At 39.1% G+C, this 27,790-nt stretch overlaps 1 protein-coding gene across 1 annotated transcript in view; it reads right to left on the bottom strand.

Moving 5' to 3' along the window:
* The window catches only part of GADL1 (glutamate decarboxylase like 1), a 61,648-nt gene that overhangs the window by 7,343 nt on the left and 26,515 nt on the right, over positions 1-27,790 (bottom strand). The window contains exons 11-13 of the mRNA XM_080340065.1: positions 23,444-23,643; positions 19,093-19,144; positions 16,880-16,969 (exon numbers count right to left, since the gene is read on the bottom strand). Of these exons, the coding sequence (XP_080196191.1) occupies positions 16,880-16,969; positions 19,093-19,144; positions 23,444-23,643 (342 nt within the window). The remainder of the gene's footprint in view (positions 1-16,879; positions 16,970-19,092; positions 19,145-23,443; positions 23,644-27,790) is intronic.

The following is a 27,790-nucleotide window of genomic DNA, read 5'->3' as shown; positions in this document are numbered from 1 at the left end:
TCTTGATTTAAGAACTGGAAAAAATTTCCTCCCCTCCTTAAACATGTTTTTCTTTTTTCATGACTGCATCGAATAGACAGGATCAGTGTGTGCAGCAATTAGCAGCTCCAACATATTGCTGTTCTTCTGGTGCCACCCCCTGGTCCCCTGGCCTTACTACCGGCTATGGCTTCAGAGCCTCTCTTGGAAAAGCTGTGCTCCAGCTGTAATCCCCAAATGCACCTGTAGCTCTTCACCCAGCTGGACCCGAGCTCTGAGCCCTGACACAGCTATTGGCACTGCAGGTTTCCCATCCATGGTACCCAGAGCTGGGCATGCAGTACAGGTCCTACAGCCAGGTGTGAACCACCATCTCTAACTGTTTCCAGCAAGCACAGATGCTACATCCCGGGTCTCTGTAGAAAACTGCATGATATCAATAGAACTGAGGCATCACTGAAGTAGCCAAGACACACAGATACCAACACTGACTGTACTTTCTTTCCCTTTCCCAGTCACCACATCCTATTCTCACATCCACTGACCCAGTATGTCTGGGCTGTCTCCAGCTCATACAACAATCAGTTTTGCACAGCAACGCACCCTGTTACAACTCACTAGCAGGCATGATGTGGACCCACTACAGTACATCTTGATTTCCAACCATATCGAGGCACAGAGAAAATAAGCATTGGTCTATAAATCAGCACTGCCCTGTGTGAACTGATCACAACCTGACTATACTTGCTGCAGCCAAAGGAAAGGGATGGCCACAATCACAAATGGTGTTTAAAAAGACCTAATTAGAAAAAAAACTTCAGGTGGAAAATATAGATGAAAGCTTAAAGCTCTTTAAGAAGAGATGAGATGGCCAGAAATTGCAATCCTTCAATCAAGAAAGACAGCTTTATCTAAAAGCCCATCCTGGTTTATTGGCAAAGCAAAGATAGCAAAGCAGTATTTAACAAGTTGAAAGGGGGCAACGGATCAGATAGGAATCAATACAAATGTGACACTGAGAAATTTATCAGAAGGAAAAGAAACCCTTGATAGACAGAACTAAGGAAGGAAGAAACACTTTAGTCTGAACATTAGGGACAACTGAAGCCCAACCTATGGTTAGTCATTAAAAATGCAGGCAAGGCAGAAGTGTTCAATAAGTTTTCAGTTTCTGCATGGAGAGATTTCTGCCACAAATCTGATGAACTTTCCAAGCCATCAGCAGCTATTGGGATGTTAAAGATCTACTGAGGACAAAGTTTTAGATCCACAAGCCTGGATGGCTTGTACCAAAGATTAAAAAAGGCTCTCTGAATATTTGGATAATTTTTTGAATCTTTGAAATTACAGAAAACAAGCATCAGTATTGCAAGTGGTAAGGAGATGAACCTAGTAAATAAGGATGCTTAAGCCAATATGAACATAAAGGTTAAAAAAAAAAGAAATGCTTGTTCTGATTTAATTTATAATTAACTAAAGCATAAGAATATATAGCTATATTAAAATTGATAATAACAGATTTAAGATTTAGTCTTTTGTGTTCAGTTACATTTATATCTTTGCCAAACACCATTTTTTTGGTCAGTCTGCCTTCATTATTTTGCTGATATTACAAATTTTCTTGATGATTTATTTGCACTTACAGCATTAATAAGAAAGCCTTACACAAGCCATTTAGATGACAAATAGCAGGAACAATTCACACAGAAACAGCACAAAAAATTAGGACCACACAGTAGGAATAAAGTAAAACTAAGCAAGATTTGAATAACTAGCATATCTCCACAGGTAGTAAGTAGGGCATCAATCAAATGTTACTGCTAGTGAGGCTTCACAAATATCAGGATTAGCCTTGATACTAATCCCCATTGCTCGTTTTCAGGAAGTCAATAAATGATAGCTCAGACCATTTGCAAGTGAGAGACTCACAAAGAGAGAAAACAGAGGAAGGCAGACCTGAAGTGCTCAAACCCACCCACTCCAGCAATGGCTTTGTAATACAGCCAAAAGGTAAATTATACACGTATGAAAAAAGACAACACACACAGCTCAGAATGGATGACTATCCTAAAAACAGCGACTCTGAAAAGACTATAGCAGTCAACAACAAAATAAAATTCATACGAGCTTCCAGGTCATATACCAGAAACCAAGAATCCTTTCTGGCAAGAAACTAAGTTCTCTGTAATTCTTTTCACTCTACATCAGAGCCAAAATCACCTTTAAAAAGTTCTGTCAAGAGACAGACTGAAAAGTTTTGTAATTAGGTCATTTATGTGGATAAAAGCAGTCAGGGCTGCTCTTAAACGTAGCTCTCCAGATCCTGGGACCAACAGTTAATCCAGGATGTCAGTCTGTTTTCCATGGGCCAATGGGAAGGAAAAAAAAAAAGAGGCAAAAAACTCCACAGACACACAAGATATGTTGACAATTTCTTTTGTTCTTGAAATAATTGTTTATACCCCCAAAAGAAATTTTCATTTTACCATTCATCATCACAATATATGTATTTTACACAGCCTCATCAGCTCAAGCTACCAAAGAAATACAGTTAGAGAAAAGAAGTTAATAAGATCCATGATTTTAGAAACAAACACACAGGCATTAAGGAGGCAACATTATCTCCACATGAAGTAGTGGAAACTCAGGTGCAGGAAACAATACATAGTTCAGATCCAAACATACAACAACGAAAAACTGGAGGGATGCTGATGACAGAAATGATTCAACGGCTAATGAAGACTTGAAGATGTGAATCTATTTAGTTTATAAATAAAGGAATGATTGTTGACTTGATGATATCTTACAAGTATGTGAAAAGGGGAAAATAGAGTAGAGAAGGCTATTTTAGTGTGGAAAGGTATTTTTTCACCACTTTTTTTCCTCTCTTCTCAATCAACATCCTTTCATACAGGATGGAAGCCATTGAAAGAAGGTGCCAAGTAAAATGGTAGTTTTACTGTTTCTTGATATTTTCCAGTCAAGAATAGATGCATTTCTAGAAGATGTGCTTATACAAAGTCATCAGGCTACCCAGATAAAAGTCCCCAAAATACAGAAGTGGCCAGGTAATTCCTTCTGTTATTTAGTTCTTTTTGACCATATGCTTCAGTTTTATGATGAGTTGCAAATCAGCTGCCAACACGTGAAGTATTCATTTATTTTTAAAATAAAGCTTGTTGAACAGTGGCTAATACATTCCTGTCCGGCAGCCACAATTCAGTTTACATGTACTTTCAAGTAAAAAAGGTAAAGCCAGCTGATGCCTTCCCACATACCTCTGGAGGGCCTGCAGCTGGTTCATCTGCTGTGCAGATGAAAAGGGGAAAGGAAAGGGAAAAGGGGAAAGGGGAGAGGAATTGCATCCCCTGTCCAGATGCATCTCCCCCAGCACACATGGTCAAGCACAAACACTGCACTGGTCAAGGGCTGCTTCTGCAGTAAGCAGCAGAGAAGGGCAGAGAAAGACGGGAATGGCAAGGAAAGTACATCATCTTCATCGCTCTTCTTTGTCAAAAAGCTTGCTTTCCTCTGTTGTACTTGCACTCCTATTCTGGTGCCAAAAAAATGCATCTTTTGGACCACCAGGAAAAAAGTAAGGATACTTCTATGCATTACTGCTCTTCCACAAAATCTACATAAGCTGTCCAACATAAGCAGAAATATAAAGCCATAGATTTTTCATTCGTACCTTAAACCAGCCACTAAACAATTTGTTCATCAAATATCTGTAACCCAAGTATGTTTGTCATTCTTTTCTATAAATGTTGCATATGCCCTAATGTCCATATTCTTTGCAACTTCGCATGACATGGGAGTTCCCCATCCATACCTGATATAACAAATACCCTGAAACAGTTCCCCAGATAGGTTTAACCAGTGTTGAAATTGTCACCCATGTTTCAAACTACAGTAGAAGTTTACCTTTCCTCTGAGGTAAAACAAAAGCTTATACTGTTAAGCAGCTTCTGCTTTCTGGCTAAAGCAGAAAGATATTTTCTTTTCCATCAAATACATTGTAACTCATGCTGTAGTGGTCCATTATTTAAGGGTGAAACTCAGATTTTATTTTCTTTCTCTCCACTTCCCTATAAAATGACAAAAAAAAAATCACTGTGCTATTTATCTTGTAATCACTATTATTGCACTACAGTCAATTCATTGCAGTTATTTATTAAACATGCCAAAACCAAGAGGATGATAGAAACCACTTCATTCATTCAGAAATCACAGCAGGTAACAGCTTGCAGGGCAGAATGGTTGTAATGCCACCAGAAAGATTTGTAGCTAGAGGAAACTTTATTGTGTAGTGTAGAAAGGGTTCGTTTAAAAGGCCACTACCAACAGATGCCACTAGCACTCATTATTCATTCATGAGATTGCCATTTAGCCCATCTGCAATTTCTGATACTGAAGTCCCTTCATACAATATTTAAAGAATTCAGAGAAGCTCCTGTTACCACACCCTTGCAGATGGAGAGGTTGCACTTAAAAGGTGCCAGCCAAGAAGTGGTGGCTTCCATTTCACATTGCAGTTTTACTGTGAGCAAAAGCAAGAAAAATAATGCGCTAACAATCAAACAACTGCTGAAAATAGTTTTGTTTGGCCACATTCTTTGTTTTCACTCTCAATGAGATTCAACTTATGCAAAGGACTAATGGGAGGACCAGGCATTACTTTTATCCTACACATGTCCTTCAGCATTGAAATATCAAGTACTAGCAAGGTTAAGGAACATATATAACTATCACGTATCAAGACAGCGGCTCAGCTGGGCAGTCGCCTCATCAAACCCTAGAGTACCCTAAAATGTTCACTGCAAGCACTCACCTAAAAATCATCTGTTATTCCCTCATTTGCATTCCTCAGTCATCTGCTGTATCCAGTTCAAACTCCCATTGTATATAATAAAAAACAAAACTTCCTGATCCTCTGAACTGCATACCAAAATCCTCACAGGGTCGGGGAGCCACAGCTTGGGCAGCTGCAGGATGGGCACAAGGTGAAACAACAGCTCCTTGGGGAGCAGCCTTGCCCACCGTTGGATGAGGCTGAACCGGGGTGCACAGCTGTGTCACTACACGGAACACTGAGGGCTCCGCACCAGCCAGCACGCTCCGCACCAACCCAGTTTGCTACAATGAGCCCAAGGGCCTCAATTCAGCCAGGCTTCCTACAGTTTCATCCCATGTTGGTTTTTTTTTTTTTCTGTCAGTAGGATGTTGCAAAATTCAACCTTCCTTCCACCTCTCTCACAGACGAATAGAATTTATCCCTTGAGTAAGCCACGGAGTGCCAGGTCCACAAAACCCTTCTGTGATAGCCTTTTTCCTGAGACAAGACTATACATCCTCCCCATTCACGTACAATACCAGCTGTGCAGCCCCAGGTTGCAAGTTATTGAGTTCTCATCAACAAGGGCCCCGCTATAATCCTTCAGAGAGCCTCCAGGGCTTTTCATATGAAAGGAGTAAATTCAGTGCTCGTGTGCAGACCAGTTTCACAGACCCAGAGAACACGCTCAGTGCCCCTGCGGGACCATTCTGCAGACACTCAGCACAGAGATGAGATAGCCGTGAGTCGAGTGTGCTGGAGACACTCTGAAATGTTAATACTTCTGAATGACTGTTTTTCTTATTTCACAGAAAATTAGGAGCTGGATGGGGAAGAAAAAGGAGTTCGTTGCTCTCCTGAATGCCAGATAAAATAATTTAAGTCAGTGCGTTAAAATATGATTACCATTTGTTACAGAAAGAAAAGATCATGGGGGGATGAGACAGCTTTTACTCAGGTAAAAACTGAGCACAAAATGAAGCTTCCAGTGCCCTCAAGACTCCAGTACTTAGACATTCCTGGGATGCTTCAATTATTGAGTTCCCCTGTGATGTATATTGGGTTTCATTTTGATCCACAGGCTATTAAACATGATCTATGACACTTCCAGAAAAGCTGTAGTTTGGAGTTCAGCCTGTAACTCAAACTTTTTTTCTTCCATCGTTGGTTATTAATGTGCACATGGCACTGAGAGACCATAATGAAGGGGTGCACAGTTATGCAGGAGCACAGTGCAGCTTTGTAAGAGCATAGTCAATAGGGTCAACTAAAACTAAATTAATTGTTGAGTGTCTTGAAACTCTGCTTTTTTTATTAAAAGCAGTTCTCTTCACAGGCAGGCACAAAAGGCCATTTGAAATATTAGTCAATATGTTCTAACTCCAAAATGAAGCAAAGGAAAGGAAGAGTAATTAGTCCTATTTAAGCAGAGGAACATATATGTTGTTCGGGCAAACAAGTACTGTGTATTCAGGAATCAGGGTGCACTAACTGAAACCAACAAAATACAACAAGAGTATAGCAATTTGCCATATCTCAGAAAGGAAAAAATATGACTGTAAACAGGCTAAGAATGCAGAGTCTATTTTTGTCAAAGAATAAACCATAGACTTAGAGGTCACAATTTATTAGAAAGTTTATCTTTGTGAGGAATAAGGTTGTGTTTGCTTTTGTAGGGCCGTCAGTTTGTTGTTGTTGGGGTTTCTTTTTGTTTTGCTTTGGTTTTGTTGTTGCTTTTGTTTGTTTGTTTGTCTTCCTCCAAGAAGTAGCCAAATACTATTAAGACAGCAAAAATGTTGATCATTTTTTAAGAGAAACTGGAATGTGTAAACATTAGAGGCTGGAGAAATGAGCTGACAAAAACCTCACGAAGTTCAAAGGTAAATGTCAAATCCTGCACCTGGAGAGGAACAACCTCCTGCACCAATAAATGCTGGAAGCCACCCAGCTGGAAAGCAGCTTGGCAGAAAAGGACATAGGAGTCCTGGTGGACACCAAGTTGAACTGGAGCCAGCAATGTGTCCTTGCCACAGAGAAGGCTAGTGTAGCTTGGGCTGCCTTAGGCAAAGCACTGCCACCAGGCTGAGGAAGGTGGCAGGACCAAAGCCAATGGGCACCAGCTGAAATGCAGGAGCTTCCCTCTGAACATCAGGAAATGCATTTTCACTGTGAGGGAGGTTGTGGAGCCTCTGTCCTTGGAGTTATTCAAATGCCACCTGGACATGAAACTGGGCAACCAGTTCTAGGTGTCTCTGCTTGAGGAGAGGGCTTGGACAAGATAACCTCCAGAAGTCCCTTCCAGCCTCAACTGTTCTGTAATTCTGTTAACAAGTTTTTCTAAGAATCTATTTACTTTAGTAATACTATGCCTTATTCCATTCTCTGTCTTTTCAAGAATAATTTTCTTTTACACGATCCCAATATGTAAATACATAATCATATACATTTATGGTGTTTACGGTGTATGCATAAACATTTACATCCAAAAAGTGCATGTGAACAATTCTGGAAAGTTTCACAGTTCTGCATTACAAAATACATAATTTTTCATTTCTACAGCAATAATGAACAAAAATGCAATACCGTTTTGTGTGGCAACGTGACTCCAAGTGTAAAGTGCTTGTTTTTATTACACTATTTAGAAATTACGAGAGGTACAAATAAGGATGACATGTTTAAGTACTCCTAATGCAAAGAAGAGATGACAGAAACCCTTACATCTATGTCTTTTTTTCTCCTTATTTTCTTTATCTGTAAAATATCGATAATTGATCATTAATTGACCTGCCTTTCAAATATACAACAAGAGTTAACTAGTGGGACAGATTCAGTGTAAATTCCCTTTGACTTTATATACTATAAAAATAGTTTAATGCTTGCCTTTAAAAAATGTAATAGGGTTTATTTATTTTTCAGATTATCTGGTTTTGCCTATTAGCATAAGGACAGGCTAATAATAAGAGAAAATGCTGTTACTCTTTGCTTCTGTGTTCACAGCAATGATAATTATTTTTCTTTTCCACCTTGGTCATTCATAGTAGGATATACCATTTCAATGCTTCAGTTTTACCATAGTATAACCCTTTAATCAAGATGACCATTGTCTCCAAATAAGGAACACTCAGATGTCTTACCTTTTCAAGTCTACACAAACGCAGAGAGAATGAATTTCTGAGGTATGTCACCAACTGCCTATTTAATTTATATGGACTGTGCCACTTCCACTTAATCTCCCCAAAAATTCACTTTTCTGGAAATGAAACGGGGTTTAGTTTTCCCCTTTTGGTCCTTCCAGAACCTATGAGACTCCCTAGCAATGAATGCAAAATGTTCACTGTTCTGGGTAACACCCTGTATCTATTTGAAAGCCATACAAATTAAATAGTACTGTCTTTGTTCACACAGAAATAGCAAGAAGTGCTTATACAGCACTTAAGCACCCTTCAGTCAGTTGAATCTGTGGCAATAAAGCAGAGAATGCAGTCCTGCTGTATCCCCACAGCCTTTGTTTCTGTGAGCTTTCACTTAGAAAATAAGGCTTTTTAGATGCTTCCCATGTGTAAACAGAAAGATTTTATATGTGTGAAGCTTTTAACAACGCAAAGGTTCAAAACCTTCGTGTTTGTGTTCTATTTCTGAACTGAAATTGGGTCTCTCTAGTTTGGAGAAGAGGAGACTGAGGGGTGACTTTATTAATGTTTACAAATATATAAAGGGTGAGTGTCACGAGGATGGAGCCAGGCTCTTCTCAGTGACAACCAACAGTAGGACAAGGGGTAATGGGTTCAAACTGGAACACAGGAGGTTCCACTTACATTTGAGAAGAAACTTCTCCTCAGTGAGGGTATCAGAACACTGGAACAGGCTGCCCAGGGAGGTTGTGGAGTCTCCTGCTCTGGAGACATTCAAAACCCACCTGGACACATTCCTGTGTAACCTCATCCAGGTGTTCCTGCTCCAGCAGGGGGATTGGACTAGATGATCTTCTGAGGTCCCTTCCAATCCCTAACATTCTGTGATTCTGTGAAAGCTAGAATGACCTTCAGGCAGTATGCAAAATTTTTAAGACATTGGACAAGTGGAACCTGTGCTTCCCCTATGAGAAGGGAATACCTCTACAGAAAAAAAAAATACCTCACTATTGTAGGTGATTCACTTGGGTCCTGAGTGAACAGTCATGTTTACTAACTAGTCCTAGTGAGATAGTTTTTAACCTGAATTAAGTACTGTACTTACATGTGGCCATACAGGTCCTAGTATCTGAGCTACCTAATGTACCTTCCCAGAGCATCACATTCTATGATGAAATATCTCTTGCACTGATCTCCCTAGAAGGTTTGAGTCCCTTACTTTGAACCAGTCTCATGATTTTATTTCCTCACAATATTTTTCTCCACTTTGTCTATTCCCCCAGATTAATTTCATGCCATTATGTGTATTACCACATGGAAAATGATTAGACCCTCTATTATCCTTAAAAGGACTTCAAGCAAGAAACAACTAGTGTGAAACCTACTTTGCCTCTGGAGACCTGAGCAATCTTGCTCTGCAGGTGGCTCAGGAAATACAAAATCCTTGTTCAGCCTGAATGCAGCATATGGAGCTGTAGCAGACTCCCTCCCCACAGCTTTGATTGTTTCTGTAGGCTGAGCACTGGGGATCAATAGACCTCAGTCCCCAGTGCATCTTGAACGTGCACAGCTCAAAGTTAAGTCTCTGAGAAAAGCTGCCCTGCACTCTCATTTCATAAAGCACACAGCAGCAAAGCCATTTGGGTTTCTTCTCTTTATTCCAAGAACTGAGAGGCAGATTTATCAGCTATTTAACAGTGCTCTTACAAGAGAGATGTTTTGCTGCCAGATGTTCTATTATTGCTGCATGGGCTGTAAATCTTGCTAGTTCTAGATATCACCTGATATTAAAAATCTAGGAAGGGACTGCGAGGTAGAATAGAAATAGTCAGCTATCCTAAGAGCAGAACTCAGATGGTGAAAATTAAGTGGAAAGTGGTGATTCTTGCCTATTTACCTCATCTGAAAGAGTATCACTGTCCTAAAAAAAAAGTAAAGATTTCTGCATGAAGAGGACTACTTTTAACTGGAGCCCAACTGCTACTACCCTCCTGAAACACCAGTCTGGAAGAAAGGCCAAGCAAAGAGCTAGAAAATAACTCTCTACAACTGACATATCAATAATTACTAGAATATCGCTTGGGACTATTACAGAAAGCATGAGCTGCAAACAGTCCACATCTTTGCCTTGTCTTATTGTATCCACTGTAGGTTACAATACAGTCATACAAATATACCCCCTTTCTATTCCCGTGTACACGTGATATGCCAGTCATCCCATGACAGGGCAAGCGTGAGATCAAGTCAGTCTCACACACCATTATATACAGCTGAAAATTAAGCAGGTGTACACCCCCACCAATGTAGAATATAAACTGAAGTGTTGCTAGCACTTGGGTCTAATGCTAAGGCGATATGGACACTGTCAATGTAAGATGCATTGATCCCTACTTCTCCTCTGAGTTTGGTCCCTTAGTCTAGCACTACTACTTCAGTACTCATGCAAGAATAAATATAACAGAGAACAAAGACATAAATTCTGCATATTGGCACATAATTGGAATTTATGTGCCAATATGCAGTCAGAAACCAAAGTATCCTATTATGAATTAACTTTCTCTGAAAAGGCATGTTATTTTTGTGTTCTTACAACTCAAATTCTACAGAGAAGACACTTAACATCATGCCAAATATCTTCTTTAATTACCAGCTACACTTTTGTACTGATGAGTTACATAAAACTGAAGAAGAACATCTATTAAAAGGGAAAGTGTGCAAATCCTTCATTAACAACGTACTGTAACACTGCTATAATTTTCCTCTGCTATTATATTCACACCGTACTGTTCCTTCTCATTTATCAGAGCTCAGATCTCTCTGCTTAACAATAACAATCATTTTCATGCAGCTAAACTACAAAGACTTTATTCATCTGCTGGTTTATATCATGTACTATTAGCTGAAAAATAAGATATGTTGTTACTTTAACAAGTGAGTGCTTATTTTACTATTAAATTTCTGAGCACGATCTGCTGCTGAGGAATGGTCACACTACAACATAAACCCTCATTATTATTTTATTACTCATTTTGTGGTTTCAGGGCCTGTTGTGCCTCTCTCCCCTAAGGTCCTTGCCCACAGCCCTGCCTCACTGGGTCTCCTACTCTCACTTCCCCAAGAATGCTACAGTTTTGCCATTCTTGAGCACAATTCTGAGAATTCAGCTGGGCCCACTGAACTGGGAGGAGATTTTGCAGCGCTTTCATCTAGGAGCCCATAAAATAGGGGCCTAAAACAGTACATAGCATGCTCAGAATCTACTGTTGGGTTCTTCTTACTTCTGTTTATGAACTAAAGCAGCCGACCTGGGGCCCATATAATGAAGATGAACAAGTCTTTCAAAAGGGTGGTTCTGACTTCATGTTGGCTAAGTCATGATCTGGGAGTTCCCCTTCTTCTCTGTGTTAAAGATGGAGGGAAACTGTGCCAACTACTCAAGTAGCTTCCTTGATTAACTGCCTCAAGTTATATAGGATGAATCTGAAGCTTTTGTTGACCCTGAAGATTTCTGTGACAAACAACATTTCTATAGACAACCCCTTTGGAGATCCCCATCTGATTCCCTGAAACGACAGTTCATCCCCCCGCAGGGTCTGTCTTTATGACCTGCCAAAGCAATCTCTTCTACTTGCAGACTTTTGTTTCTTAAAGTCCCCAACAGATTTGTAGGCTGCTTTAAGAGAAAGCAAAAAGGTTAAGGGAGGGCACCATCTCAACAATCTCTTTTTGTTCTTTTCCAAATGAATCTCTACAAGATTACATTATTTCAATGCAACAAGAAAGCACAGAGGACCAGAAACAACTAGATTAACATACAGTATTCACAAATTACTGATGAACAGCTCTAGATGCCAGTCACAATGATTTAGCCAATCTAATTCCCATATACTTCTGTGTAAATCTTACCATTGATTTTCCTGTCATTTGATGTGGCAGTCCACAGAAACTCAATGCCAGAGTCAGTAGGCTACTTGTTACCATAAAAATTTGTCATGTAAGCAAAGTTCATGGAAGGATGTCTCTACCATTACTCTTCAAACACACATAAAAATATTGTTCAACTGTTTTCTTGTTCAAGTGTAAGAAAATCTCAAAGTATGTTACACAAGGATGCCAGGCATTCAAGTAACAACATTTTGCTCAAAAATCCCAAATGGAAATACACTTGCAGTGACATGTTGGGGACCTTTCTTGTTCATAGATCTGTTGTGGTTATAATCCATGTAATTTTTCTCTCGTTATTCCAAAAAACTGAGGGCAAATTGGAGGTCTTGTCTTCTCTTCCCATTCAAATCTCGTACCATACTCAATAGGTATTTTGAATACATAAAGAATACTGAATCGTGTCCTTGATTAGAGTTTGATTTATACTACAAAGACCACAAAATTCAGAGGTTGCCAAGGCAACACCACTTCAACCTCCTTACATTTCTACTTTGATATGAAACCTCTCATTACATAAATGTCTCACAACACCAGTCAGCATGACAGGCTATTTTACAAATATGCCTTCAGATAGCAGACAGCTATATTCTTCTCTTAAGTGGAGGGGAAAGGCAGGAATAAGGTTACATTTTACTAAGGGCAGGAGGTGCAAAAATAAAATTCCAAGCTCTATAGGCTTTAGTATTAAATTATATTCTGAGCCTTCTAATACAGCAAATAAATTTTGTATTTGGCCAAAAATCCAGACAAGGGCAAGAAGCAAACAAAACAACACCAACAAAAAGAATGACCCAACCCTACCACACAAGTAGAGTCTGAGACTAAGATGCTAGAATTTTAAGTAATTGAAGCTAACAGCCACGTACAAAATCTTTACTGAACTATTGGAAATCTGATACTCCAGTGTATGTTGGTTAGAGCTATAGATCAGGAAAAACTTTATAAAGTATAAAAAGCTACAAGCTTTTTTAACCCAAATGTTGAGGTCTGAAGTGGTACTTAGCAATATACCACTAACTTTCTTTACTGCACAGCGTTCAATACGCAGTAGTCTACCTACAGTTATGCTCCAGAGCCTTTGGCAAAGACAAGAGGAAGGCTCTATTAAAGATGGTTACTTCTTAGTCCTGTAGACCACACTGAATTTGAGCAGACTACTGAATTTAAGCAGACTACAAGCTGACCCAGAATGCACGTGGCACAGCTAGCTGGCTGAGCAACAGGACAGCAATAGTTCCAGATGAATCCCTCCAAACCTTTCTTGTGTCCTCTGTGCTGCCAGGAGGCTTTCCCAGAGACAGTACTACTAACAAGCAGCTAATTCTGCATCATCTGGAGACACTTCAGCAGAAGCTGAGAAAACCACCTTTTCTAAAGAGAAGACTGTTACAAGTAAGAATATGCACAGATATTTTTGGTTATGGGAAAAAACAAACCAAACCAAAAACATGAAAATTGAAATGGTCTGGGCTTTAATTTTTTACTTTCTTCCCTCACTTCTATTTCTGGCTTGTCATTTCCAGTTAAACTTTTTTCACTGTGTCTCTGTGACACACTGACCATCCTCAGCAGTAAACAAAGTAAATCTTAAGGATGTCATAAGAGGAAGAGGAGCAAAAATACCACAAGGGGGCACAGACAGCACTAGCACAGCAGTTGTGAGGCTTGTTCCTTCTCCTTATCAGTTATGTCAGTTCCATGTCAGAGACAACTGCCCCCAGTTTGCAATGACAAAATAAAGCCACTTAAAAATATTTCTAGTTGAATGTAACAGCAAGTCCCCAATTACCACAGAGTGCTCATTTGTATGGTTTCTACAAGAAATCCCTCTTCATTTACTTGTGAAGAATGTCAGTGAAAAGCACCTTACATCACAGGTTCCTTTATGGGTTATGTCATCTGCTACACACTCAGAGTACTACAAAATATTCAGGGCATGGACTATCATGTACCACCCAACTACATCCAAAGCTTTGCTGTCCTTTATATAGAACCAGTTTCACTACACAGCCAAATCCTGCTGTAATCCCAAAAGATTAAAGTGTTGTAAAGACTATGGATGTGCACAGAAGTCTCAGTTTCACTGGGTGACAGAGTAATGTGCCATTTATGCAGTTCTTTACTTCCTACCCCCTTGTTATTTCTCATTCTTTAATGTGTTCAGGTGATGGCTCAAATGACCAGCTAGGGGCTGTCACAAATCCTTCAGGCCACTCTTTCCTACCATGTTTCTTTTGGGCATATTGGAGACACTGAAGATGGCAAATTTTACAATGAAGTCCAAGGCCTCAGAATTTAAAACAAGCAGCCAACCACAAAAAAAAGAAAAAAGAAAAGAAAAAAGGTTTCTGAGTGACACAGTTTATGTAGGACAGCTAGAAGACTGACATCTGAATCAGGTATCACACTGCAACCCAGTCAGCTCTGACACATTTCCACATGAAGTGGGCCATGGAAGCTGGAGAAGAGCCAGTACAACAGAAAACCTTCAGGGTTATTTTGCACAGGACTATGCAAATTGTTCACAAAGCAGAGGACTTGAGATCAGAGTTCTTATCAGCTTCTACCAGCACTAAAAATTACATAACTAACCTTAGAAGACATTATGTTATTCTGAACAATATTGCTGAACAAGCAGCTGAATAAAATCAATTACTTGCTCAAGGAATTATTAAGACATACATTTCCTTAATTGTTGTCCGATATGCAGGTCAACAAAATTGAAGATTGATTTCTGGATAAACAAAATAATTGTGATGTTAAAATGTTGTGTGAATTGTGAACTAAAGCTTTTAAATTCTCATTTTAGTGAAATGATGGGAATATTCATGAAGTACTGGCAGTCAAGAGACTGTACACAACCCCATCTGCCTGTTGATGGCATAATGCTACAATCTCTCCAGTTTTCATCTTATTGTCACTTACAACTTGCTGATCAGGATGCATTCCTTCTTGCCCAGCTATATATTTGTACTGATTAATGCAATACTAATATAATAACTATGCTGTTTGCATCAGTAATGTTAGAATAAATTGACATTGGCTGGAAAAGTCAAGTCAGCCTTATTTCATGTGACCCAGTGCTGTCATCTCATCTGTTCACTGACATATATTGTGCCCCAAACTAGACCCCAGAATCCAAATAGCAAAGTAACCCCAGACCTGGGCCTGCAGAGAATCAGAGAGGAAATAACACACTGTAGTTGTGTAACAGCCTCGTTTCTGTAAGTGCTCAAGAACTTCCCAGCAATGCCAAAAGCAACACAACTAGCACCTGCCATTTGTTTCCTCTCTCTATCCCTCAGGAGATAAATCTGTGCCATATAAAGTGGAGTTTTCTTCTGTTTTCTGGTGGGTTTTTTAGGGGTTTTACAGGGAGGAGGGAAAAAAATACATTTCGGGATTTTGATTTTCTTAGTGCTTCATCAGAGGAAGCATAAGAATCAAGAAAATGTCACCTTGCCCACGAAAAGAGTGTTTGAGATCTGCAACAGTGCTCAGTTCTTGGCAGAAACTGCACACAAGCTCCTTTCCCTCCAAGTCCTCTCCCACAAAACCCTGGCTAGGAAATCTGCATTTCCAGGGTCAGTCTATCTGCATCAGTACATCAAATAATGCCAGGTATCTGTTCCCCACCCTGACTGGAAGCACCACAGAGCAGCAGAGCAAAGAACCACTAAGTTAGACTCAAAAAGCCACTCACAAAACATACATGCTCAAAGCCATTCATTGTGCTTCATCCCTTCCCTCCTCAGTCCTCTCCCTCTAGATACATAAAGCAAAATGTGGCAGCTGCAACATTATTTCTTCTATGCCTTCCCATTTTTCCTTTCCAAATCCTCAGTCCTCCAGACCAGCTGTTATACAGCTCTGTGTGTGTGTGCTTATCTATGCATATACATATATTTAGGCCTTCCACTCTAACAAGAGGAAGGGAAGCCCCATATGAAAGGATCATAACCCATCCACGCTTTGTGAAAGCATGGTAAATACAAAGCCATTGTAACCACACTACAGCTATACATGGCTTTGCACTGCAAAAGTTAAATATCCCTTCCAACACAATGAAGACAGAGTTAAGGAAGACCTCACCCCTAAAGATGCCAGCATCCAGCATAAATTGAAAGCAATTCCTGTTAAAGGAAAGCTGCTGGAAGGAGAGCAGGTGTTACAGGAAGTATGCATGTATATATAGTATGTATAGCGTGTATATACAGAATGTATTCCATGTGCAGGCATGTATATGGTATACACATCTATGTTGTAGTTTAAATTTCTAGTAAAAAATTCTAGGAAAAAATAAATGCAGAACACCAAAGCAGCTACAGAGAGGAGGAAAACAATGAATTCAATTCAAGTCCTCACAGAAATGCTTATTCAGTAAAACATAATACCACAGTGTCTAGTTGCCTCTTAATTAAGTCTTAAATACTAATCCCCCATTAGTAACCTCAAAATGTTACTGTTGGTTTTTTTCATTATAATGATTTTCTACCAGAATGGCAGAGAATTACCAAAACGCTCACCAATGAAGTTTTTCCTATTGTATTCCCATTGTCATTTACGGGTTGTTTAACATCAGAAATATATTTTTAAGCACTTTCTCACTTGAATTATCATAGATTATCATAGACTATGCAAAACAAGTTCCAAGGACAGCATTTAAGTGTCTGGAACACATAATGAACAGTCTATGTCTAGATGAGAAATGCAGGCAGTGTTCCTCCTCTCTCAGTTCTGCCAGCTGCTAACAGCTTTGATAGTAAGCTGAATACTTGTAAATGCCTGCACCTCTTACATTCATTTTTTTTCTTAATTAGCCCTGTCTAAACAGAGAACAAACTTAGTCCCTACCAACATCTATTTAAGGACTAAATTCGCATTCTACTGATAGGTTAATGGTGAGCAAAGCTACGGGCTATTTCACATTCTTATCTGGCACACAGATAAATCAGTAAGCTTCAGATAACACTGTTTATGTGACACTCACCTGGTGTAGCTTCTGCCAAAATTCAGGTCCATCCTCCATTTGTCTTAAGCTTGGTGGAATGTACCAGAAGCAAACATTTGCATACTCCGGCTAAATGAGAGAACAAGTGATTGCTTATGAGACGTAGCAAATGGGACAGGAATACATGTTATAGCCCATCAAAAAGTTCTGCTTAGTTTTTTGGGGGAAAAAATAGTAGTTTTGGGGTTTATACCCTTTTCATTAAAACTTCCCTCTCCAACTCACCTTTTGTCTCCCTTTTGGCAACTAGAAATAGTTTTCATATCATCCACTTCTCTTCCTGCTCCCAGAAAAAGTAAACCTGTTTGGGTTCCTTTTTCATTTATTCTTCCTATATATATTTAGTTCTGCTTTGCTCACTAAAAACTTTGGTAAGGTAAAAAGTGTAAGAGAGGCAAAGAGAGGTAACTTACACATTTCAAAATTGAAACAACTTTAAAGAGAAGAATACATATTCTTTTTAATATTTTTAAATGGAAATTTCCTATGATGCATTTTACACAAAACACACAAACTCAATTTTTGGCATCATGTAACACTGACAAACCTAGTCATTTTTCTACTGAACAATGCCAGTCTCCTTTTATATCATTACAGCACACTATACAGTGCTGGAGTTAATGCTGACTTTCTCAATTTCCATATTTTATAAGAATCTCAGGACCCCTAGCAAGGTATATGCCATATCCATTTCAAGCAAAGACTGAAACGCCATATCCCTGCTTCCCTCCAGATAAATTTTGCCTTAAATCTCAGCAGAGAGTTAGCTGCAAGACTCCCAACAAGAATGGCTGTTCACTGTATGTTACAGAATAAGGCATTTTCTGCTTGTGAGGTTTCTGTTCCATATATGATTGAGAAAATGTTCCCAGCAGACCTGTGCAGCATGTCTCTACATTTCCTGCTAATTTGTAATGATTTTTTCTTTCTTTACCTGTACAGGTAGCAATAGCAGGAGGAATAAATGTGCCATCTAATCCCATCCAACACTACCCATAAAACCAGTCAGTCTTGACCTACATTATTTGCAACACAATATTTAAGTGGGGTCTAGATTACAACATGGATTATAAACTCACACACCTCTCTCCCCTCCCACGTGCCATCCTCATTAATACTGGTTGAAAGAAAAGAAAAGAAGTTAAAAGGGAGTTTGGTAGCTGGGTCACACCATCTCTTTACCCCACTGTGAATGCAGCTGCTATTACAATCCCAGGCAGCCTCCAGAGCGAGGAGAGCCCACCAGCTGAGACACGTTCTTTCATGAAAGGGCACTGGGAACTGCTCATATCATTTTCCGCCTCGCTTCAAAGAATGCATTAAATACAATTTAATCATCAAGAAGAATATCGTTGTCAGCAGGAACAGAGCTGCAAACCTGCCACCTGCTGCCACTGAATGAAATAAAGCTCAGCTCTTAAGAGTCCCATTTCTTTCCCCAAAGAGCACACATTGAGTACATACATAAACACAGACCCTGAAAAGGCAGCGGCTTCCTCAGGAGTGCAAGCACTAGTTCGCTGTGACAGGGTTTATCTTAAAACTATTTAAAATCAGATGGCAGGAGTAGACAGATGGCGTATATTATCATATTGCCATTGCCTATACTGCTTTCTTGATTATCTCAGCTTCCGTTCACACATCAAATACACATCACCCCCCTCTGAAAATACCATCCATCCTAGAAAAAACTTAACTACCCCCAGTCATGTTTCACTCTGTTTCTGGTTATCTTGTCACAACTCCTATCCAAGCTAGTAAGCAAATATACCACAGAAGATTTCCAGATGACTCAAGTGCAAGTAGTATTTCCAGGCCATAGAGCGGTTCTTGTTACAGGACTTTCCTCACTGCATGTATCAGAGGATCGTCTTCCTGAGCTTCTTGTCCAAAGTCCAACTTTCCTTTCAGAAAGGGCTCGCTTAACCGGACTGAGCTGCTTCTTAGCAGTCTGTCTTTGAATTCTCACTGTTTGTCCCCCTGCACTCCTGAAAACCTTTTCTTAACTTGCTCAACTTCCTCTGTATAGCCCATACTACAGCATTCCTTCCAATCCCACTTTTAATCCAGGTGTTCTGTTCCTGCAGGAGCTTCAAATACAAATTGGCAATTGGCTAAAAAGAACAAAATAAAACAATAGACACCACCCCACCCCTCAATAACAACAACAGTTAAATTCCATTTTAACTTACCTCCAAAAGAAGCTGGAATCCCTCTCTTTTCTTAATTTCCTCCACTAGATATCTGTAATTAAAAATGCAGGGTTTTAAAGCATAGAACAAAACAATTCATAGAGACAAAGCCAAAAGAGGTCTTGAACATGTATACATTTTTTTTTTTTTCCTTCTTTATTTTTTTCTTCTAAAGAAACAACAGAGTTAAACCTCATTTCTACCTGCTGTGAAAATGCAGTAGCTATCAGTTCCTGGAAACAAATGAAGGATATAGTCAGCCAAGGAGCACTGAGGAAAGGCCAAATTCTGTCCTCGGGCACAGATTTTCAATGGAGCCACATGGTGCAAATTGATTCTATTTGCATCAGGTTGTGAACTTTCCCAATGCAAATTTCCATTGACGTTGCTCTCTACAAATTAATTCCTCCATTTACTTTTCTCAAGTGCTGATACTGTGCTGCTGTCTCATTTCATGGTCACCCTGACATTTCTGGCACTACTACTGTCACCGGGACCTCTCAGTTTAGCCCAGAATTTAAGTTTACACATCCTTCAAGCACAGCAATTTTCCCAGTACTGTCCTTGTTCCACACTAAGCAAACAGTGCACATTTCCATTCAGTGAGCCACTACTACTAATGCACACTAACCCCTGGGCATCCTATGCTACCAATGCACTGAAATGAGTATTTCTTTTGTCTTCCACCTGCCACTATGAAAAACACAGAAGGCTTCAATGGGAAGATGGGTTTGAATCAAAACTTTGGACCCAAACAGCTTCAATTTATAGACATTTTTTAAAATATGACCCCAACCTTGCCATCGCACACATCATATATGAATTCTGAAGCAAAGACAACACTCTGAAATAGCTGGCACTTCTCTCTTTATACCCCACCCTCAAAGGAAAACTCCAAAGAAATCATCTCAAATTCACACAGCTTTTCCATTTCAACAGAATTTTAGCATTCTACACAAAGATTTTGCTAACAGTAATAAAACTGAGACAGTTAAACTATTGATTGTGTACAAATCTGTTCCTCAGCAGTATAAATTGGCACTTTACTGCCTGCAGCTGCATTACTGGTCATCACACAAATAATTATTTTATCCTCTATTTGAGGAAGAAATATATTGTCAAAATAACCCCTCCTGGTCCTATCCACATGCCTGAAACCTGTCCCTACAGGGACACCTCTAGCACAGTCATATCTACAATGCCTACTATCCGGCAGATGTGCTGCAGAAACAGGTTGGCTAGGGAGGCAGCAAACAATACCCTAGATGATATATGTTTATCAAAACACAGCACAGAGAGTTGTCACGCTGTTGATCAATAACAAGTATTGTGCGTGTGACTCATTGCTTCTTAGCACACAACCCTGCAAAACGATTGCTGTGTTGGAGTGGCAGTTCCCACGACACGCAGCTCCATCAGTTGTGCCACACTGTGCAGATGTTTCCTCTCATTACAAAAAGACGAGGTTCTGAGTCTTTTCTGGCATGACCATTTAGATCCTACCATGTGCATTTGTTTGTTACCCGGCTGTTAATGCCCACATTACTGCTTAGCTTGAAAGAGAGGCATGCTGAAAGGTAAGTAGGAGGCTAGTTATCACGTGAGCATCTTTGGGAGAACCTCTTTCTGTAGGGGAATTGTCTTAAGTAAAATAAGCTCAGTGCTTTTGTCCTGTTGATTAGAAGATACTTGTCTGTGCCATAAAACCAACATTCAGCAAAACTAGCAGGCTATTCATAAGACAGTGGCACTCAAATAATGAAAAAAAACCAAACCCCTACATATAATTGCTTTCGTTTTTGAGGACTTGAATTGGTAGACCTATTTTACAATGATTAATACCCAGCCCTGTTACCAAAAATGCCTTTTTTTTTTATACCACCATCTGACATAGGATATCTGACGTCAGTCACAACGCTGCTAATCATGTTCTTAACCACATTGCCAATAGCCTAACAAGCCAGCCATTATAAAATTCATCACCCATGGTCTATCTTGCCAGGACCATTTGATGGCAGTAGAGCAATTTACTTTGTGCATCTTTCCACAGTTGACAGGGGAGTTTTATTATTGTATCACGACTGTAGAACATCAAAAAGGCTTGAGTATCAGTGAGGGCTGGAGTATACAGAGAAGTGGCATTTGCTATGATTAAGCCTTGCAGAAAATGAGGGGTGGAGATCTGCAGTGAAAGTAGACATGTCTGCTAAGAGTGGGTGTCAGAAGAGGAATCAGACAGAAAAACTGCAAAGATGCTGAAGCATAAAATGCAGGGGTGGCTATCGCTGTGTTCTAAAAGCAGTTTACTTCTATTTTCTTTCTAGTGTACTTCATAAAGCAACATCTCTACATCCAAAATATTTGGGGAAAAAATTCTGAAGTGATCAGCAGGATGCTCTACTGTAGATATTTTAAAAATAAGCATTTCCAAATAGATAGCATCACAATGTTCTTGGGATATCTATCACACTGAAAAAATTATTCATCTCCAGAACAAGAATAAATTAATGAAATGGCCAATATGCAAAGGTCGATGCAACCGAAATACATGCCTGCAACTACCCAAAAACTTTTTCAGGTCTGCCTGGCAATGGGGAAAAAGAGGGGGAAAAAAAGGCAATCTTGCTCTCAAGTTTTATAGTCAGTGGACGAGTTCCAGATTTAATCCATGTCTGTCTTTGGAAATGCTGAAATACTATCTTTGCAACATCAAAGTGAAACCTACTGCAACAAATCTGGGGAAAGGCTGCACATCTGTTGAGTAGTTAGGAAACCTGGCATTGTGCCCAGTAAACCTGATGTCTCAGCTGCAAAGTGCCCATGTCCATGCAAACTCAATATAGCAATGCAGCAACTGTAAAGAACACACTTCATCAGATAATGATGAAGAATTAAATTTCTTCTTAAGGGGAAGTAAAAAAAACACAGAGAGAGACAACCCAGTCACTCGTTAGAAGTGCTACCAGCTGAATACTAACATTCAAAGAAAATACTGATCCCAGAAAGGTCATTAATCACTATACTCTCAGTCAAATGACCTTGGCCAGTGACCTTGATAAGGCTGAATTCTCTTACTGATAGTGGAATGAATTACTTACTCTGTATAGACACAGAACAGTACAATGCTTCGGAAAAAAAAACCAAGGTGCAATTTAACCAGAAGATATTAAGGAACATTTAACCAGCCAAACATTGAATGGCTTTAAATAAACTGGCTACAGCTCATTTGGAATTTTCTGGTTTTGATTCTTTTTTTTTTTATTTTTTTTATTTTTTTCTCTTCTAATCCATTCTGGGTTTAGGTCATGGGTATTGTAACCTTTTCTTTAAGTGACTTCATTAAAGTGAGTCTAGTCCTTTAATTTTCACTGGAGTAAACATTCAAATATTTTCAACTAAGTAGTTAATATAAAAAATAAAACGGCAATATGATATGGATGGCTGTTTTTCAAAATTAATGATTTGACTTATGGCAGTGTGTGGCTAGCCCAGGAATTGGTGAAGTTTTAATTGTGGTTTATCTTGTATAAGTTCTGAACAAATATGATACTTCAAGTGAATTGTTTTTAATGGGACATCTTATTTCAATACTATTTCTTCTATCAGAAGATGAAACAAAGTGCATATGGAAGTTTCTTCCCAGAAACAGAGACATCACCATTACTTTTGAAATGCTTTCTAGCAAGAATTTTGCACAAGACCAAAAACTTATTAAAATTGAACAGGGTGGAGAAAGGGAAGACTGCAAGAAAAGGGCACTTCAGTCCCTAACAAAACATACTGTGAGCATCAAGAAGTTCAGCAAACTCGTGGAGAAAAATCACTAAGTATCTCAGAACAATACGCATGCATATACCTCTACTACATCCTAACATTAACAGTGTGTCCTCATACAAATTCCCCCACATCACCAGCTTTCTAATGGTGAACAGAAGTTAACAGAAAAACAACTGATTCATGTCTTGCTAGACACAGCTCAGAGCCTGGCACACTGGGCTGCTTTTACATTAACACCAGAACACACAGTTATGAGTTAGAAGAGGGTTTATCGGTAAACCTGTTCTATGTCTGGTTCAGATAATCTAAGTCTAAAACAACGTAGATTGATAGTCTGATTTGGACTTGTATGTTTATCAACACCTATGCTTATTGCTAAAAGTAATAACTACTATTAAATATTGTAGCAACTGTAATAACTCGATTATTGCTATTGGTTCCTCCTATTATACATAAACAAAAGGAGAGGGGAAAAAACTAACAATGTAATCTGTTCCAGGATACAGAGCATCAGTAATACCAACACATCAATCAATTAGACAGACTAGACACATTCAAAATTGCAAATCAGTACCTAGCCAAAGCCAGTGCCCTGTTGACTCTCTCCTCGAGGCCTGTGGTTCCCAAAGCTTTCCACATCAGCCAGAATTTGAAGGCATCCGGACGCCTGCTGCACTGAATGGACTTGTCACCAGTGTCATAGCTGACATCATAGAACTTGTCCTGCTGGAACAGGTATGCCGCCTTGGCAGAGTAACACTTCTTCAGGAGGTCCTGTTGGAAACACAACAGAGACTTAGACTGTTAATCAGCATTTTCAAACCTTTTTATCTTCACAAGCCAAAGCCTTATTTTTTTTTTCTGTGTCTGACACAGATATGTGGGAAACTATTAAAAGCTTACAGTGCAGTTTTAAGAACTCTGGATGAACCTAAGCCAAATGAAGTTAGCACTGACAAGGAAACTTCTTTTTAATTATAATCTTTATAATGTCACCAAAGAGTTGCAATTTGAAGGGGAATTCTGACTCGGATTTCAAGAAACCATGGGAGAGGGTACCGCAGAAACAGTCACCCAAAGACATAAATGAGTGGGAAAGAGGGAGGAGAAGGAGAGGCCCATGTCCACTGCTACAGTCTATAGATTGGAAGAATAGCCCCTGAGGAGCTTCCTATGTGTTCAAATAGCTCAATCTATTCCCTCTTTGTCAAATGAAGAACTTTATATACAGTACAGTTAGATGTAGGTAGGGAAGATTTTAGCCCCAATAAATACATGTTTAGCCCTTATCAGAAAATAAAGTCACTGAGGATTTCTCATAGGCTATCTGACTGTTTGAATGGAAACACCAGAAGGAGATTAGTACAGTCACAATTTTTGTTTCTTTTCACAGTTCAGACAATTTTAACATTTGAAAATAAACCTCAGAAGAGGTACTTTAGCATACCCTAATTATGCTTTTTAATGACATTGTTTTTATTCAGCAATCTCCAGCTTCTGAGAGGCTACCTGGGCAGAAAAGAGCAGCAGAAAACAGACAAAGATAAATGAGTAATGCGGCAAGTTCCAGAAAAGAACAAAGCTGGGAAACAGAAAGCACAGAGGCTCTTATAAGTTTAAAGATGGCAGGGGAAGAGAAGAGGCATAGGACTGGCCATTGGTTGAAGAATGACATAATGAAGTATAGTCTGTAATATCATGAAGCAGAGAGCAGGCCTAGCAGAAAGCAGGTTACAAGAGCAGAGATGAAGGTGGCCCTACAAGTAGCCCAGAACACAGGAAAGGTTGTAAAATCGTCACTGGTATTAAAAGTCTATACAAAAAATAAACCACAATCTATAAGACAATACTAGAACAGAAATTCTAGTAAAATCATGAGGGTAAAAATGAGGGTAAAACATGGCTACAGCATCTGATTTAAATCTGCAAACATGTATTTAAGTGATAGTTGACTGAGAAATCTGCTGTGCAGAACAGATCAAGGAATAGAAATGGACAGCATAACAGAAGTTGCTGAACAGTATCTCAAAGAGCACAACTCATTTTACAATTCAACATCACTCTTCCATTTGAATCAACTGAAAAAGACTTTCACATTTCATCCTTTTCTCTGCATCTGCTGTAAGTCTGATTTTAAAATGGCAGACAGTGTCTGACATATTTTTTAACCAAACTGTCGTATTCCCATAACAGCGACACAATTCTTGAGCTATGTTACAATACACTACTAACAACTTTGAATTGGTAATAGAGAAAAAAAGGTCAAGACAAAAAAAATCCAAAGGAGAAATAATCCACTGTCATACACAGAATAAGTCTCTCTTTCTTTCCTAACCTTTTCAACTTGTTCCATCAAGACTAAAAACAAAACAAACAAACAAAAAATCCTGCTCATCTATTCGTAGAGCACAAAAGGAGAACACCACCAAAGGTTTCTCCACAACTTCCGTAGGGGTTTGACAATCCCATTATAATATTGCTGGTTTGCAAAAAGGACAGCAAATTCAATCAGAACTCCTTAGCCACAGGACCAGCACATTCAGCCTTGTGAAAAGACAGTTTAAGTGACAGCTTGGGGAAAAAAAAGGGGGGAGGGGGGAGCCAGCTGCTGTTCTCCCTTTGCAGCCATTGGAGTGATAATATGCTGCTGCAGCACACAGTAGCCATAGCTGGAAAGCTAACGCTGGGTGCAGTTTTTGCAGTATATAAGATTCTCACAACTACTTTCCAACTTTATCAGATAAAGAAAGGCAGGAAGATTACATTAGAAATGAAAGAAGACATTAGAAGCCAAAGAAAAGACAAGCACTGAATTATCCATCCTTTACAGCTTTTCTACGGCTCTGTTCTCTGGCTACCCGATGCACAACAGGAACAGGAGTCTGTCAAGTCATTGTGGCTTATTCATGCCTTGATTTGCAGTGGAAATGCAAGTTTACTAGATGTGATATTAAAAAAAAAAAGAAAGAAAAAAAAAAAGAAAAAAGCAACACTATCCATTAACTGCTTTGTCTCTTGCTTTAAAATTTTGCACAGTGTTTCTGCAGTGAATGCATAGTACAGTTGATCAATGTGCAACTATCTTCTGCCTTATCAGAATGTTATACAGCTGCACAATGGAGGACATCACAGGATATTAGTTCCCTTCATGCCTGCTGTCTGAGACATAATATCCTTTGTTTGTCACAATAAACCTAAACTCATTTGGTAATATTACAGAAAAACTGAGGAGTTCACTTAAGATCCCAGTACAGCTGCAGAGTTTTGTGGTTTAAAAACAAATGCTCTGGAGTGAAAATGCAAAAAGGACAAATAGTTCAATATATCTGACTGAACTCAAATTCCTCGAAACATATTTCACTTAACAAAATAAAAAACACCAAAACCCAAAAAACAAACAAACAAACAAACAAAACAAAACACACCAAAAAACTCACAATGACAAAAACAACAACAACAAACAAAGCAAACAAACACACCAACCACAACACCTCTCCTGCTGCACCTGAAGCTGACAAGACATGGTGGCTTGGTGATCCTTTTCCATCTGCTTATCTTACTAATAATGCAACACGCTCAAGAAATCCTGCTGAAGATATTGCCCACTGTCAATCTCCAGGGGCAAGTACAGTGACATTCTCTGGCTCACCACTACAGCAGACAGGAGAGGAAACAGAAATCATGCTTCTGTGAGAAAGAAAGAAAGAAATATGCCAGAGCAATGCAAGAAGCAAGGTGGAGAAGAAAGAGAGAGGGGAAGAGAAAAGTAACATCACAGAACAGAGTTTGGGCAGGGAGGACAACAGAAGAGGAAAAAAGTCCAAGAGAAATTTTATGCTCCTCAATTGCTGCTGTCTCAAAAGTAATAGACTCAGACATGCTGAAGACATAAAAAGTCATCTCAGTTATCCTAGATAAATGATGGAAAAGTATAAGAAAAAGGAAATAAGTACACTTCCTAACTTAATATTCTAGATCCCAAGAAGACCCCAACGATTTTCCACACAGTAATTGAGCGGCTTCATCTGTTCAGAAGAATTGCAAAAATTTCATTAGAACTGCCCCATGACTTCAACATCTTTATCTTTCTACCCTTCACACAGAGACCAATGGTAGTGCTCTACCTTATACTGAGGCTGTTAAAGTTTAGAAAATGGAAATACTATTTTCATGGAGGCCCCAGTCTGCTGTGAAGTATCAAATAGCCTTTGGTTTTAATGAAGTATATGAGTAGTTGCTGTGTGTTCTAATTAATGGCAAATAAATGAATAATTATTGATACTGAAATCAATATATAAGAGCTCCAGTTTCATAATTCAATATATTTTCCTCATTGAACATACCTACAGCAAGCCTTCTGATCTCTTCCCATTTCCACTGCTAGTTAAAAGTAAATTTCAGTTTCATTAACAAAACATCTTTTTCCCCAAGACAAACATCTTCCTCATTTGCCTCATCTGAAGCAATATGGACAACCTTTCGAATGACATACTTGAAAATTCCCAAAAGCAATGCAGTGCAAAAGGCCACCCCTGTAATTCACTTCAAAAGGTGAGAAGGAGCTCTCAGTTGCACTAGACACAAGCAGAAAGCAACAGGAATAGAGTATTTCCTGCAGCTGCCCTGGAAAGGAATCAGGGAAGTAGCTATCTTTGGGATAAATACTTTGTCATATCTGCTAATGATGAGGAAGAAATGACACTGCACATGGCTATCATGATCACCTCAGTCAATTCTATTCTGTGTTAAACTGGGTTTTCATTAGCTACATTCTTTGAGAATTTATTTTTAACTAATAAATGAAAATTCTGCTCATTACCTAAAATTCATTGCTAATTACCTAATCTAGTGCTACTCTCTAATGAGTCACAGAACTTTGGCATTGGTGATAAACATTAGTTCTCTATTTATGTTGTGATAA

Source organism: Nesoenas mayeri, assembly GCF_963082525.1.
Source record: "Nesoenas mayeri genome assembly, chromosome: 2".
NCBI lineage: Eukaryota > Metazoa > Chordata > Aves > Columbiformes > Columbidae > Nesoenas > Nesoenas mayeri.
Note: the sequence above shows the minus strand (reverse complement) of the source record. Positions and strands in the feature narration are given on the sequence as shown.